At 42.1% G+C, this 15,715-nt stretch overlaps 1 protein-coding gene across 1 annotated transcript in view; it reads left to right on the top strand.

The window, feature by feature from the left end:
• The first annotated feature begins 936 nt into the window (after nucleotides 1-936).
• B4GALT6 (beta-1,4-galactosyltransferase 6) overlaps nucleotides 937-15,715 on the top strand; it is a 32,810-nt gene continuing 18,031 nt past the window's right edge. The window contains exon 1 of the mRNA XM_057397682.1: nucleotides 937-1,214. Coding sequence (XP_057253665.1) covers nucleotides 1,100-1,214 — 115 coding nt within the window. The 5' untranslated portion in view covers nucleotides 937-1,099. The remainder of the gene's footprint in view (nucleotides 1,215-15,715) is intronic.

The following is a 15,715-nucleotide window of genomic DNA, read 5'->3' as shown; positions in this document are numbered from 1 at the left end:
CGACAGAGCAGGGGCAAAGAGCGGGGGTACAGCACCGCCGCTGGGAAGCGGGCCGAGTTCCTGAGGGGCACGGCGGTGCTCCCTGCAGCGGGACCCGGCCGATCCCAGCCGAGGTGGAGGGGCGCGGAAAAGGAATCCCCCTCCCGACGGGAGCGCCCGCAGAGCGGGACCTGACGAGGAACGCTCTCCAACTCCACAGCCCCCAACGGCTCTTCCCGCTGCACCCCCACATGACGGCAGCGGAGACCCCAACCACGCAGGGAGAGGAGCCTGGCGTCCCCCGCTCCTCCCCGCACCAGCCAATCGGGACAGCGGGCTCGCTTCTCCCTGTCCTCCTATTGGTTCGGAGCGCAGGGCCGCGCGCGCGCCGCCGCCGCCGCAGCATAGCGTCGGCACAACCGTCGGCACAACCGTCGGCGGTCCCCCGCCCCTCCCGCCTTAAGGCTGCTCCGGCGGGGCGCGCGCCCGCCGCAGTCCTGCAGTGCCGCTGCCGCCGCTGCGCCGGGGCTCGCGCACGCTCCAACCGCCGCAGTAGCCGGGTCTCGGCGGGGCGGGGCCGGGTTAGGGCTGTGCCGCGCGGTTGCAGTGCGCGCTCCCCGCCGGTGCGGGAGGAGAGGCGGGAGCGGCGGGGCTGGGCCGGGCCGGGCCGGGCCCCGAGGTGACTGCCCGCCGGCAGCGGGGATGCTGCCGCCGCTACCGCCGCCGCCGCTTGTGAGGGGGCACCAGGCGGGAGAGCGGGCGGCCGGCGGCATGAGCAGCGGCGGGAACATTCCGCGAGCCCCGCGGCAGCGCTAGGGGCCCCTCCCCGCTCCGGCCGCCACCTGCGAGCCGCGGCGGCGGGCTCAGCGCAAAGGAAGGCAGGGCCCCTCCGGCCGGCCGGCCGTGAGGGGGCCAGCCACAGAGCGCTGCCGCCGCTTCTCCCCCGCTCCCGGGGAGGCGGCGGGAGTTGAGGGAGGGAGGGAGGAAGGGGCCGAGCAGAGTCCCCTCGCCGCCTTCTTGCTGCCCGATTCATGGGAGGAGAGGGCCGCTTCCCTCTGGGAAGCCCCGCTGCGGCTCTCTGGGATTGAGCGGAGCGGCCGGCCGCCGGCGCGGAGAGAGGATGCCACTTTTCCGGAAGGTGCTGCGGGTTTCCAATCGCTCCATGCTCGCGTTCATCTTCTTCTTCTCCTTTTCCTCTTCCTGCCTCTACTTCATCTATGTGGCCCCCGGGATCGGTGAGTCGGGAGCCGTCCCCTCGGGGGGATGTGAGGGCGGGGTGGGGCTCCAAGAGCCGGGGGGCGGCGGGCGCTGCGGGGCGGCTTCGGCTGTGCACACTCCTCCTCCCCGCCCGCTTACCCCGGCCTGTCACGGCGGGCACCGCGGCGGGTAGACGAGGGACGTCTCGGGTGTGGAAACGCGAGCCCTCCGCTGCCGAGGGAGGGTCTGGGCGGGCTGGCGAGGGCCGTCGCAGCGGCGGTAACGCATGTGTTAATCCCACATCTTTGTTCTGTGGATTTCAAACGCTCTAGAAGATTCAGTTGCTATCGCGAGCTAGGTGAATGATGTTCTTGGTTTACCAGGATGGAAAAGTGGGGCAAGAAAGCACCTCGCCGTTTCGTCGTGTTATAAATTTATGGTAGGAACCAGGAATGAACTGCGAAGCTGCCTGCTGGAGTCACTTGAATGAATTCATCTTAAAGTCATTAGTAACCGCGTTAATAATAAAGCATGTGTGAACAGAAATTAAGAATCAGTTTGAATATTTGTTATTTATTTCTGTCAGTGGTATCTCTCTTCACAGTTTTACAGTTTTGTTAACTTCCACTTCTGAACGAACCATTTCAGAGGGGAAACAAGTCTTTTCTTTTAGAAAAGCTATGTAAAATAACACTGCAAGTCTGGTTGGACAAAAAAAAAACAAAACACAAACACTCTTTTCCTTGGTGTGCTTTTTGAGAGACCATCATCAGGCTTTTTCTTGCTGCATGATCATTTCAGACCTGGTTAGCCTTAGCCCTGAGCTAAGGCAAGTGGTATCAGGTATGGTGCCCTGTGGTGTTTCAGTGTGGTGGGTATCTATTAGCTAGGCAATGTTTTCCTTTTTTTTCCAGGAAACAGTCACTTTTTCCTGCACTTTCCTTGCTTATAGAGTGCTACCCAAATACCTGTAAATCTGTCTTGATCCTTGTCCCCAGTGCTTAAAACTCTGCCGTCATTACTACAAAATGTCCATGTTGATTTGACCGCTGAATCTGCATGAATTGTTTCCCGTTCACTGGTATCTTTCTGCTGTTTGGCTTCCTATTGTTCACAATCTTCTCTTTAGCTTGTAAACTCTTTCAAGATGTAGTTACTTTTCCCATGTGTACAGTATTTTATACAGTATTGACATACCTGTTAGTTGTTCTTACAGTTCAAATAAATACAAAAAGAATATTAGGGAATGTGTCATGGGTTGGAGTTCTTGAACTGGGGTTCAGTGTTTCCCTGCTGAAAGGGATGTAATTGTCTTGCAAGTGAGAGAAGGATGCTGCTAGGGTCCATTTGGACATTTTAGTTCTCTGGGACAAGAGTGCAGTATCAGAGTGGACTTAATTATAAGCAGTTGGTATATGATTTAGAAAGCGAAGTTCAGCTTCCACATCTTTGTAAGTAAATGAACCTATTTGCATCTTACATAATGCATGCAGTTGGAGTTTTACTTCCTTATTTAAATGTTTCTTCTTCAATGGGTATCTTGGAAGTGCGTCCTCTTATTACTAAGCAATGCTTATGCAGTACCATGTTTAGAATTGGAGCCTCTAGTGATGAGGCTTCTCTCTTGCTGCTCAGGTATTGGGGTTTACACGTCTGTTCAGTTTCCACTGTACCAGGAGTGAACTTAAATCAACAATGTGCACCAAAAGTATTCCTGCGGGAGGTTAGTTAGGTCTGATTAACTGTAAGGAAAAAAATTATACTCAAATTGGTCTCTCTTGCTATTTCAGATGTATATACTGCAGTTAGCTCTCAGGCAGTGGTTTAGCAATACAGAAATCTTCTGTAGTTACATGAGTTTGTGAGATTACAGCTCTTTCCGGTGATCAGTCAATGAGGTGCTGCCCTAAGTGTATGCAGTTGTGTTGTGAGGTTGTCTGTCTTAAACCAAACCCCTACAATACTGGAGTTACTCTTTGTGGCACTTCTTGGATCCAGTTTGAACTGCTATCGTGCTGTTCTGGTCTTACTGAGGGAGAGAATATAGAAAATGGGAAATGAAGGAGCAGTAGGAAAGTTTTTACACTGTTAACCTCTCGGCTTCCAGATGTGATGCTGATTTTCCATGAGTTTGCTACTGTAAAATGTTACTGTGTAGAATGGTCAAAAGAAGGTCAGATATTATCTTAAAACTAACAGGCATCTTTGCAGTATTTTTGGAAAAATGTAATTTGTAAGAATGTAAGACTATCAAAAACCCCAGTAACACTCCAACCCCCAAATTTATAGGCAGATGATTTGTCTAATAATCCTATGCTGTATGCTCATGCTGTTTGCATATTGTGGTAGAATAGAATAGACTGTTTCAGTGTGCTTGCTTCTTTCCACTGAGTGTGATGAAATAGGTGTACCCAAGTCAAATGTGATTTTGTGTGTGTGTGTGTGTGTGGAGAGGAGAGCTTAAGCTTGTGGAAGTTCAGCCACTTTACCTGTTGGCAGCTTTCAAGGAAACATATTCTGCAGTTATCATAAATGGGTACACTGTCAATTTATGTGTACAGGTGTTTTTGTGAAGGTATTTTGGTTCATCAGAACACTTCCACAAGAATTCGTAGGTCACAGTGGCAGAGAGGAGGAAAATTCTAATTGTACTGTAGGGAACTGGAGCTGCTCCCTGGCTGGTTTCTCTTCCTAGTGGTCAGAGGAACTGAGAAGAGAGGGAGACATTGGGCTCCCAAATATTTGATAAAGCATCAGTGTACCAGACAGTGGGAGGGGAGAAAAAAGTGGGTTATGTAGGAGAATGACTTCCTGAGAGGTCAAAGCTGACTGAAAATTTGAATTCTTATGGGTTCATAGAGCAGGCTTCCCTCCTAGCAAGCAGGTCATGAATTATCAAAGGGGGGAGATGTCTGCACAAGTAATATCTTAGCACTAGAAGAATTCTCAAAGAAGTCATTATCACATACATTCTGTCCTTCATGCAAATTAGAAAATAAGTTTTCTTTTTTTTTTTTCTTTTTTTTTTTTTTTAGCGAAATTGCAGATTTTGTGACAAATGCAGTTTGGGTCAATTTGAAATACTGACAGTTTGTTTAGAGGGGGAAAAAACTTATTTTAAGGTATTTAATTATATCTATTTGAAATTTTTTATTTGCACATTAATTGTTTGTATATAACTTTGTTTTTGTAGAGGCCTCAGAATGTTACTTCTTTGGGAAATAGAAACTTGTTATCCCATGTATTTCAGAATATGAGGAGAGGAAAAGCATTTAAATTTCAGGTTTTCAGACAATTTGTGTTTTGAGATTAAGATATTAATATAATATTCCACATAATATAAAAATACAATGTATATATGGTTGAGAATAGTTCATACACTATGTTGGGGTTGTTCATGTGCATCCTTTCCTCTCTTCTCTAAGAACAGAAGATGGGATCAGGTAGATAAGGCTGCATCCCAGTGGCCTTTTGATAGGCAGAGGAGGCCAAACACAGGCTGATTTCTGAGGGCTGTTTAGAGAAGAAATATTTTTCTGATTTTCATTTTTCCTGTTTACTTGAATGAATGTTTTGAAGCAAAACCGAAAGGGTAGGATGGCAAGGTAAAATGGTAGAGAACATTTTTGATGTCTCAAATTTCAGAATCTTGTTTAAATACTTATATGTGATAGTATCAAGTATTTGATGGAAGCAGGCAACAGGTGCTGCTTCCCCAGAAAGACCTATTTTCTGATAGCACTTCACCTGGTGCTCCTTTTGTGGAACCTGAAATGAAAAGATACTAACTGAAGTTGCTGGTTTTGAATTAGTCAGTGAAGGTGGCCTGTGATTCTGAAACTTCACTGGAAGTTACAAATATCCATGTGTGCTGCAGTTACAGACTGAAGAAGCTAACTGAAAGCAGGAATCTTAGACACCGATATGTTCTTTTTCATTGTTGTAGATAACAGTACTGATAAATGGGACTTAGTCTATGTCTGGTGTTGACAGCTATTCAGAACCTATTTAGGTTCAAGTTTACATCACAGGAAGGATCTAGAGATGAGGACAATTAGACAAAGTAGGAAGGGAGGGGTGACCAAGAAAGAGCATTTACTGATCTTATTTCACTGCCAAGCCAATATGAGTATTCCCAGATAATTTTTGTTTCTTTGCTTTTCCCATTTTCTATCAGCATCATAACTGGAATCACATTGGACAACATAACTGATCTGAGAAAATGTTCTCTTACTTATCTCTGGGTTATTCCTTTCTGGATGACTGCAGTAGAGAACTTTTACCAGATTGGGTGTAGTACCTTAGAGCTCTCAATAATGTAGTCAATTGCAGTCTAACTTAGGTAGCTTGGACATGATGACCTCTGTAGTTTTATAAGAACTAGTTACAGAACAGCAATTAGGGAAGATGCAGCTTGTTTTTGACATCAGTAGCTAGAAATCCTGAATGGTGGAATAACATTAAGGGGGAAAAACAACCACTATTTTCTCTATTCTGGTCTTCTGCTTCTCTTATTAAAACTTTTTACTACTTCTCTGGCAATTCTAACCAAAGGGCAGGTGTGCAGGCTGGGTGGTGGAACTTAGAAACACCTCCATTGGTTTTAGCTCACAATTTGTTATCTATTTTATATTCTGTTTTTGGGAAATAATTCCTAATACTCCTTTTTGAACTTGTGCAGAAATGGAAGAAAGAGCTAAATGTGCTATAGCAAGATAAATGGTTGCCGGGTTTCCAGGTGCTGAGCCTGTGGATATGGGCACAGCCTTTGTGCTAATATTCTTTGTTCCTGGCATCTGTGGCAGTTGAGGTATTTCTAAAGACCTGCTGTTTGATCAGAGAATGATTTAGATTGGCAGGGACCTCTGCAAGTCATCTGATCCAACCTCCTGCTGAAAGCAGATCCTACCAGATCTAATTGCTGAGGGCCGTGTCCAGTTGAGTTTTGAATAACTCCAGGGATGGAGGTTCTGTAGGCTCCCTGGGAAATCTGTTCCACTGTTTGACAACTGTAAGAAATATATAACTGTGATTTCCCATCTTGCACCTTGTGTAGGTTGCTAAGACGTACATCTTTTCTGTGTGTACCTTCAAGTGTTCAATTTAATCTCTCTAAACTTCTACTATATAGATGAAGACAGAAAAAAAAAATCATCCTCTCCTTAGCCATTTCTACTTAAGACTATACATACCCATTTCTTTCTATTTTTACTTGTATATCATATGCTCCATCTTGGAGGTGTTCCTCTGGTATGTTAATGTCTGTCTCTTACTGGGATCCCCAAACTGGATGCGGTACCCCAAATAAGGTTTCGCAAGTTGCTGTTCAGAGGGAATAGTTGCTTCTATCAGTCTGCTGGTTATGCTGTTGCTAATACAGGATAGTATACATGTGTTTACCACAGTAATACACAGATGGTAATACTTTGAGGGTTTTGTGATAGAGCCTGTGTCTTCAAGGCAATAGGTTTAGTGCCATTCAAGGGCTGTACTGAAATTGAAATAATACAGCTACCCTGTTTTAAACAACAGAAATCATTTGCTACTCTCCTCCTTTGATGTTGTGTGGAAATATCGTCTGATAACAGGCTGCTGGTTTTTGCAGGATGTAGTAGATGTTCATGGTTTTTTTTGCTGCTGTTGCTGCTTTTTACTCCTTTCTAGGGAATTGTTCTCATGAGCCTCTTACAAGTTTCTTGACTGAAAGAAACTTGTCTGTCCCTGTTTCATAATTTGTATAGGGAAATGTCTGTACTACAGACTCCTGGTTGTTTTCGGGGAGCTGTTTTCAGCTATATTCCTTTATTCTTAAAGGGTTCATTTGGAGGCAAGAGTAACTTCATCTAGCTGCAGTGGTCTTTTTTTTTATCACATTACAGTTTTTCACTTCAGTTCTACAAATTGCAACCAAACCCTTTAACAAAAAAGTTTTAGTCACCTTTCTATGCGTGGGGTCTTCCCCTTATTTTTCTTGTGCAAAGAGGATTATGAGGCTTATACATTCTTCTGCTTGATCACTGATTTCCAGTGATCAGAAGTTTCTGAGTAATGGCTTGAGCTCATTATGAATTCAGGCATTTTCATAGGTAAGTTTTCTGCCTTATTCTGGGAGGTGCAAAGATTTTTCCATGATGTTGGTCCAGCACAGTCATTCCTAGCACCTGATGCTGAATAAATTATTGCAGTTCAGTCATTTATTACTGTCTTCCACTTTTACTAACAGATAAGCTTTGACTAAACATGCATATTTCTTTCTGAATCAGCTGTTTTGCACCTTTATCTGATAGTTTTCCTAAAGCCCTTAGGTATACTTAGTTATTAGTCAGGGAACTTGCCTGCATAAGATTTCATGAAGTATTCAGTTTGCAGTGTTGCTTTTAGTCAAGAAAGGGAAAATAATACAGGAACTTAGGGTGTGCAGCTAAGGGCAAGGTATGAGACCTCATGTGAAATCAGTTTTCACTTAAGCCAGCTAGTTGTTTGAATGAGTTCTCATCCTTTGAGGAGGAAAAACTCTATGCCCTGGAAAAATTTATTTGAACTGTGGTGCTTTACTGACATGGTCAAAGCTTTAACCAGTTCCACATTTGTCGTTGGTGAAAGTTGGCTTATTTACTGGCTTCTCATTAATAAGACTGTTTCTACAAATGACTATGTCTGCTTGCTTTTCTACAGCTGTTAGTCTGTTTTGGGTAATCTTTCGTATTCAAATTATGCATTGATTTCATGGGAGCAGCATGCAATGACTGTGCGTTGTGTGGGATCCAGTGCTAGATTCTTACGAATACAGTGCAGAGATTGATGTCAGGACTTGCAGGTGCAAAAGCTGGTTTGTCTTTTTCTTTTTTTTTTTCTAAATTGAATTTATGATGGTACTTGGAATATTTGATACTACACTTTTCAATTTTTGCCAGTAACTGAACTGATTAAAACAAAATTCTGGAACAACTGGCAAAGCTTAGGCTTAAAATGTCACTATAAAACCATTTAATAGTTGATGTTCAAAACTGACCTGCCTTACAACAGTCTTCATTGAACAAATTAAGAGAAGACTGTGTGGAGACCTTATAGCAGCCTTCCAGTATCTGAAGGGGGTCTATAGGGATGCTGGGGAGGGACTCTTCATTAGGGACTGTAGTGATAGGACAAGGGGTAATGGGTTAAAACTTAAACAGGGGGAGTTTAGATTGGATATAAGGAAGAAATTTTTTCCTGTTAGGGTAGTGAGGCACTGGAATAGGTTGCCCAGGGAGGTTGTGAATGCTTCATCCCTGGCAGTGTTCAAGACCAGGTTGGACGAGGCCTTGGGTGATATGATTTAGTGTGAGGTGTCCCTGCCCATGGCAGGGGGGTTGGAACTAGATGATCTGAAGGTCCTTTCCAACCCTAACTATTCTATGATTCTAAATGTCTTAGTGAAATTTAGTTATGTATTTTAAAGTTGAAAATTTGTTAAAATAGTAGAAATTCAAGGAAAAATATTTGCTTTCCTGATTCAATTTGTATTGAGTGGAGGGAAAAACCAAACCAAATAAATAAGTTGTGTTGTTGGTGGTTGCAGCAATGCTGAGTTTTAAATTTCTGTAGGATACTGTTTCAGAATTAAATACTGAGTTATTTCTGACTTGCTATATAATCAGCTAATAGCCTGAGACTGGAGGATAGAATAATACCAAAGGTGTTAGAACACTGTATCATTTATCATGCATAAATACATTGCTGAAAAAATTTTAAGTTGTTTCTTTTTCTTCACCTATAAATGGAGACTTGATCAATGATATTTTCTCATTTACCGTATATAATATATATAAAATACATATAAAATAAATAGTGAACTGGGTTTTATTCAATTCCTCAAACTTGCAGTCAGAGGACTCATCCATTCGGCACGTCCTTTGTGTCAGCGAGTATACAGAGATTATCTGGAGTACTGAAAAAAAAAAAGACCCCAATCAAACCAAATCACAACTAAAAACAATATTGAAGCCTCTGTTTTGTGGCTAATACAGATTCATCCGCCTGCACCATATGAATGATCCCTATTAGCCTCCAGAAACACTGGTAGTTTTTGGTATTTTCAGTAGATTGAGGTGATTGATCTCTCTCTCTAATGTATTTTCCCTACAAGGAAGTGTACATATGCAGGCTCAAATGCAGTCTCACCATCCCTATGAAAGAGGTTTGAATTTATTATTAAATTGATATTAGTGCAAAATTGATATTAAATATTCAACAACAAATGAAGTAAAAAATGTTTCAAGGCATACTGGTTTTTGCCTTTTTTCTAGTTGTTACATATGTTTTAAAACCAACTTCTGATTAACAACAAATGTGTAAAATAAATAAAATCCTATGGAAGCTGAGCACTTGCTATAGGATTTATCTGTGTTCACTGTAAATTTCAGTTTGTGAATAGGAGCCAGTTTACAGCAATCTTACATTACTTTGAGTATCGTTCTTCACTGCAAAATTGTTTCATAAATCTGTTTTGCAAACTAAAGTTCCTATCCTGTAGTTATGGAAAATATTCCTAGCTCCTAGAATTGTGACTATGATGTTTTAGAAGCAATCTTCAGCTAAACTCTATGTAGTGTATATTTAGATTAGTTTTAGAATTTAATATTTAACTCTTTTGTGTTAATTTGCCATGCACTACTCTGCCAGTAGTGTATTTATAACTTTAGGATTGCTAAGAATAGTATCATATAACCTTGAGATGCGAAGAGATCCTTGTGGGACTTGTTCTAGAAATGTACCCATGAGATGATTGCCCATTTACAACTACTAGCGGAGAACTTTCTGTTAACCCATTCAAATCCATGTCAATTTTTATGCAATGTGTTGAATGTGCTTTTCAGAAGTCCTGTGAAAAAAGGTGGTGACTTGCAGATCAGTAACTTTAGGGACAATGATCATTTGGCAGGACCTATTTTCTGTATAGCTGTGTTTATTGCATTTGAATTTTGCAGGGTCCCTGGATTCTCTAATAAGTATTTATTATCTGAGCTTTCAATATTTATTTATTTTTTTTTTACTCCTCCTTTCCTCCCTCTCCTCCACCTTCCTCCCTCTGCCTTCCTGGAAGATCAGTGTATAATGTTTAATGTTGCTACAGCTGTTCTGATGATAATCTTCTCACTTATTCAGTATAGAGGGTGCTAAGTCTTTTTGCTAATTGATTTGAAAGTGTTCTTGAGGTAAGGCTTCCCTCTGTATGTGTGTTTTTCCTTTTTTTTTTTTTTCCTGATAAAAACTGTATTTTAAAATTAAATTAATGATTTGTAAATCTGTTCATCTTTTCTTCATTGGCATTTAAGAAATCATAGTTTGTAATCATTGATCTGATTTTACCTTCAGTTCTATTGTATACTGTACTGCGCTGATTGCTTCTAAGAGCATGGGACATGGTTTTGGCTTTGCTTTGGTGTATGTGTACAGCATGGTAAATTACTGAGCTTCTGTATAAAAATGAGTTTTATGCTTTTTGTGTCAAGCTAAAGGATGATAAACTAATGTAGTATTGTGAGAAGTGCCTTGATTTTTGGAAGGAGCTTGATTCCCTAACTGACAGTGGTCCATCAATGAGACCTTTTTCTTTAAAACGGGTATAAATAGTCCTTGGGTGAGTATTTAAATAATAGGAATGATGTAAAACATTGAGCCATTTTACCATATATTTTTTATATTTTAAGAATTGATGCATTCCCTCCCCTCAATGGTCTAACACATAAAACTGTTATTAGCTAGTGAGCTATAAAACTGGAGACAAATAATGATCCATCTGACTTTTTTAACATCTCTTCGGAAATACAGGATGATCCCTTTAATGCCCTAATGTAATTTCTCAGAATTAGCTTTAAATAATGCACTAAACCGAAGACTTTTGATGACTGACATGTAGCTGTGTGTCCATGATTGCTGATAAAGATCTGGATCGATTGCTGGTGAAAATCCTTATTAGGTATGAGGTTGTTTTCACAGTGAAGGTGTATCATTGAGTATGGTATATATTCCAGGGTGTCCTATATGGGTGTGCTGTTCTAGATCCTGCGCTGTGCTTCCCATTTGCTTACCTTGTAAACTGTGAAACAGCCTGGATTGTATGTTTCTTGAATCATTAGTGCTGTTTCTCTCTTCCCATGTAACATGAATAAAACTAGTTCTAGGTGGTTACATTGTTAGGTGTTTTCAGTGTTAAATGTGAAATTTTGCCTTCCTGGTTTGTGCATTGCCTTGTACTTTGACAGGAGTGATGGTTGGTACAAATGCAGAGAGATGATAGTGGAAGAAAATCACACAATAGTTGAGATTGGATAGGCCCTCTAGAGGTCTTCTGGTCTAAACCTGCCTGGCGTAGACCACCTGCTCAAGCAGAGACAACTGGAGCCAGTTGCTCAGGACTATTTCCAAACAGCTTTGCGTGTCTCTGACGATGGAGGTTCTGCAACCTCCGTGAGCAACCTGTGCCAGTGCTCTGCCACCCTCACAATTAAGAATTGTTTTCTGATGTTCAGGTGAAACCTCTTGTGTTTCAGTTTGTGCCTGTTGTCTCTGATCCTGTCACTGCTCACCCCTGAAAAGAGCCTGTCCTTGTTGTCTTTGCACCCTCTCTTCATATACATTATATACATATACACCCCCCCTTTATATACATTAATATGATCCCCTTGAGCTTTCTTCAGGTTGAACAGTTCCAGCTCTCTCAGCCTTTCATCATAGGAGAGATGCTCCAATCCCTTTTGTCTTCTTCATGGCCTTTTCTTGCACTGTCTCTAGTATGTCCGTATCTCTGTTACATTGTGGAGCCCAGAACTGAGCACATTACTCCAGATGCAGCTTTACCAGTCCTGAGTGAGGGTTGGGAAGGATCACCTCAACCTGCTGGCGACATTGTTCCTGATGCAACCCAGGATGCCATCTGCCTTCTTTGTAGCAGTGGCATATTGCTGGCTCATGTTCAACTTGGTGTCCACCAGGACCTCCAAGGCCTGTTCTGGCAAGCGGTTTTCCAACATGTACTGGTGCATGGGGTGGTTCTTCCCCAGGTGCAGGACTTTGCACTCCTCCTTGTTGAACTTCATGAGGCTCCTTTCAGCCCATTTCTCCAGCCTGTTCAAGTTTCTGTGGCATATCAGCTACTTATACCAGTTTTATCTTGTAAATGAACTTTGAGGCTACACTTTGCCCCACCATTCAGATCACTGATGAAGATACTGGGTATACTGCTAGTCACTGGCCTTATATTCATTGGGAGAGTGCTCTCTTGAGCTGCAAGGAGGTGATCCTTGAATATTATTCAGCTTTCTTGCTTCCCTCTTCCTTTGAGGGCTTTATCCTGTGCGACTCTTCTGAACAGATCTTTAAAAAGACCAGAGCATGCTTTCTTGAAGTCCAGGGTTCTGCAGTTATTTTTCCTCTTCCTTCCCCTAGGATCCTGAACGCCACCATCTCAAGGTCACAGCAGCCAAGGCTGTCTTTGATCTTCTCATCCCCAATGAGCCCCTCCTTGATGAGTAGGAGGTCCAGCAAAGCACCTCTCTCACTGGCTCCTTTATCACTTGTGTCAGGAAGTTACCATCAGTGCACTCCAGGAAACTCTTGGTCTGCTTTTATCTGTCTGCGTTTTTCCCTCCAGCTGAGATTGGCATGGTTGAAGTCTTGGAAGCAGGACTTGGCTGCTCTCATATCTGTAGAGGGCATGCTCCAGCTGCTTTTCCACTATGGTGTCACCTTTAATCCTAACTCATAAATTCCCATTTGGGTCCTCTTCCATCCCCAAGCAGAGCTCCACAAAGGGTGACTCTTCCTCCTTGTTTTCCCTTCCTGTCCTCCCTAACCAGCCTGTATCACTCTACTGCAATGCTCCAGTCATGGGAGGCATCCCCCATGCCTCTCATCCCAATCAGTTTGTAGCCCTGGAACTGTATACAGATCTCCAAGTCATCATGTTTATTCCCCATATTGAGTGCATTAGTATTCAGGCACCTGAGGGGTACCTCAGCATGTCATATTCATGACAGCATAAGTAAGATGTGTGAAAACTTGTGCGACGCTCAGGAAGATAGCCAGTGATAACAGCTGAAAAGAGGATTGCAGTGGAAGTCATCAAACTCCAACCCTTGGTATTCTGCTGTCAGTTTTCTTCCCTCACCACACTAACAGAAAAGATGTATTTTTGTTATGCTTCTGGCCAGTGTGGATTATCTTGAATGCTTTACTGCTGTCACTGCTGGGTGGTGTGACATGTGAACTATGTCATTTTTCTCAGGTTTTTGCCAACAGACCTGTGCCAGTAGATGAGATTTATTTTTAGGAATAAATTAATATCTTTGATTTTTCCCTGATGCTTTTAGCTTAAAAAGTAATTAATTTACTATTCAAGCATCTGCTAGTACCTAAGCAGCTGTTGTATGACAGTAGAATAAACTGATCAGGTCTGTACTCTAACTATGATTGTGTTGGAGACCCACATAGCTGGGGCAAAGAGTGCACAGAAAGGAAGATGGTTTACTGTGTTTATGTATTTATGTAGAGCTGGATAGTGAGTTGAGAAGATCAGGCAGGAAGAGGAGGTGTTGGGTTGGGGTAGACAAGAATAGCTTGATGAAAACATGGCAAGGTTAGATCTTCCTGTTAGAAAGAGCAGCTCTTGAATACTTAGGCCAAAGTGGCAGCAGAATTTATCTGATGTGTGTTTTTTTTGTTTTGTTGTTTTTTTTCTTGTTTTTTTTTAAATTATCTTTTCGTAATGCCTCCTTTTGAGAGAAATGTCTTCTCTAGCTTTGTCTCTCACAAAGCTCTCGTGTGTGCTGATTTTTCTCGTATTGCAGAAAAAGAAAGTTGTCCTTCAGCAAAGGGGAGATGCAGATACTTTTGCAGAAAATCCACTTTATCAAGTTTTATGTGTGCCTTATCTGGACTACAGTAAGGTTTCCCGTAGAAACTTAGAACACTTATATAGCACTCCCGACTTTTTTGTGGCTTTAATTGAAGTTCTTAGTCTCAGTTCTGTACTGTATCTGGTTCCTAAGACTTCAACGGTAGCATGTTTGAGCAGATGTTTTTCTAATATTCCTTGCAGTGGCTTCTAGAACAAATTTTTTGTCTCAGCTGTTTCAGGAGCAATGTTAGAGCGTATGCTTCTGGCTGTACAGTAATTTCTGTAACTGTGTGTGTAGTAAGTGACATCTGTCTAATTGCTGAATTGTTTGCAATCAATGTGATTTAGTAGCAAAAGAAATAAATTCCCAAGGCTGGTGAACTTGTAGGTAGAAGAAAACGTGATTTTTCTCATTAAGAAAAGTGGTATCAAGTATCATCAGTTTGAAGATAGGGGCTTGTGGTGTTGAGGATGAAAAGGAACAAGGACCATTAATGAAATTATTTATGGGCTATCAAAAAGGGGTCTAGGCATGGGTCTCTGGAGATACATGCCTTGGATTTTTGACCAAAATAGTGTTGATAAACGCAATGTTTTAGCTGTTGTGGCACAGTGCTTGCACAGCATGAAGGCTTTTCTGTTTCCCAGTCTGTCCCCCACAGTGACAAGAGGTTGGGAGGGGACAGCTGGCACAGCTGACCTGTGGTGACCAGAGGGATATTTCATACCATGTAATGTCTTGCTCAGCAATAAAACTGGTGGGTTGTTTTCCCCCCAAGTAGCTGTTGCCTAGGGACTGGCAGGACATCTGTCTCCTGGTAATGAGTTTGGTTGGGTTGTTTGTTTTTGCCTTTCATCACTTTTTTCCTTTGGATTGCTTTTCCCCCATTCCACTGCAGGGGAGTGAGCAAGCAACTGGGTTGTGGCTTGCCTGCCAGCAGGATCAACACACCACACTTGATATATGTGAATTAAGGTTATGTTTGTAGAAACCTGCTGTTCTACAGTCTTAAAAGCTCAGGTGACTTTGGGTTTTGCGATTGCATTAAAAAGGAGATACAGCACATAATATTCCAGAGGTTATCTTTGAAATCAGTATTTGCTAATTGATTTATATTAAAAATGAACATTATTTTAGTGCTGGAATATGGCAATTTTGAAGAAAGCTGAAGAAAAGAGTAATATGTGGGGAAAAGAGAAGGGAGGATACCAGTTTTTTGAAGTTTGCAGAAAGTCGTTCTTTGTTAATTAGGGAATTTTTTTCCTATTTGAAAGGCAAAAATCCACCTAGTTTTACTTTTAGGGAAGCCTTGAATTTTGAAAGCATTTGTTTGAAGGTAAATAATGTTTCTTGAAGATACAGATCAAATTGCTTTCGTGTTGATTCCTAAAGGAGAAGGTTTCTTGAGCAGGTAACTTCATATATGAATTCAAGAACTGTACATATGCCCTGAAGTACTTAATACAGACACCCTAAAAAAACGCAGAGTTTGAATGGAAAACTACAAACGTAAGAAAATAATTGAACCCTGATGTGCTACTTTACAGTGAATTGGGTTAGAGTTTCAAGTTTTTGTGCATATTTTCTTTAAGGGAATCTGAATGTTATGTGTTGTCTTGTGTCTAGTTGTCTTGGATCCTGGTAAATGTCATTCTTGT

This window comes from Pezoporus wallicus, unplaced genomic scaffold, assembly GCF_028554395.1.
Source record: "Pezoporus wallicus isolate ANWC-B61680 ecotype Strahan unplaced genomic scaffold, APGP_CSIRO_Pwel_v1 contig_227, whole genome shotgun sequence".
Taxonomy (NCBI): Eukaryota; Metazoa; Chordata; class Aves; order Psittaciformes; family Psittacidae; genus Pezoporus; species Pezoporus wallicus.
The sequence above is the reverse complement of the archived record's forward strand: the minus strand, read 5'-3'. Positions and strand labels throughout refer to the sequence as shown.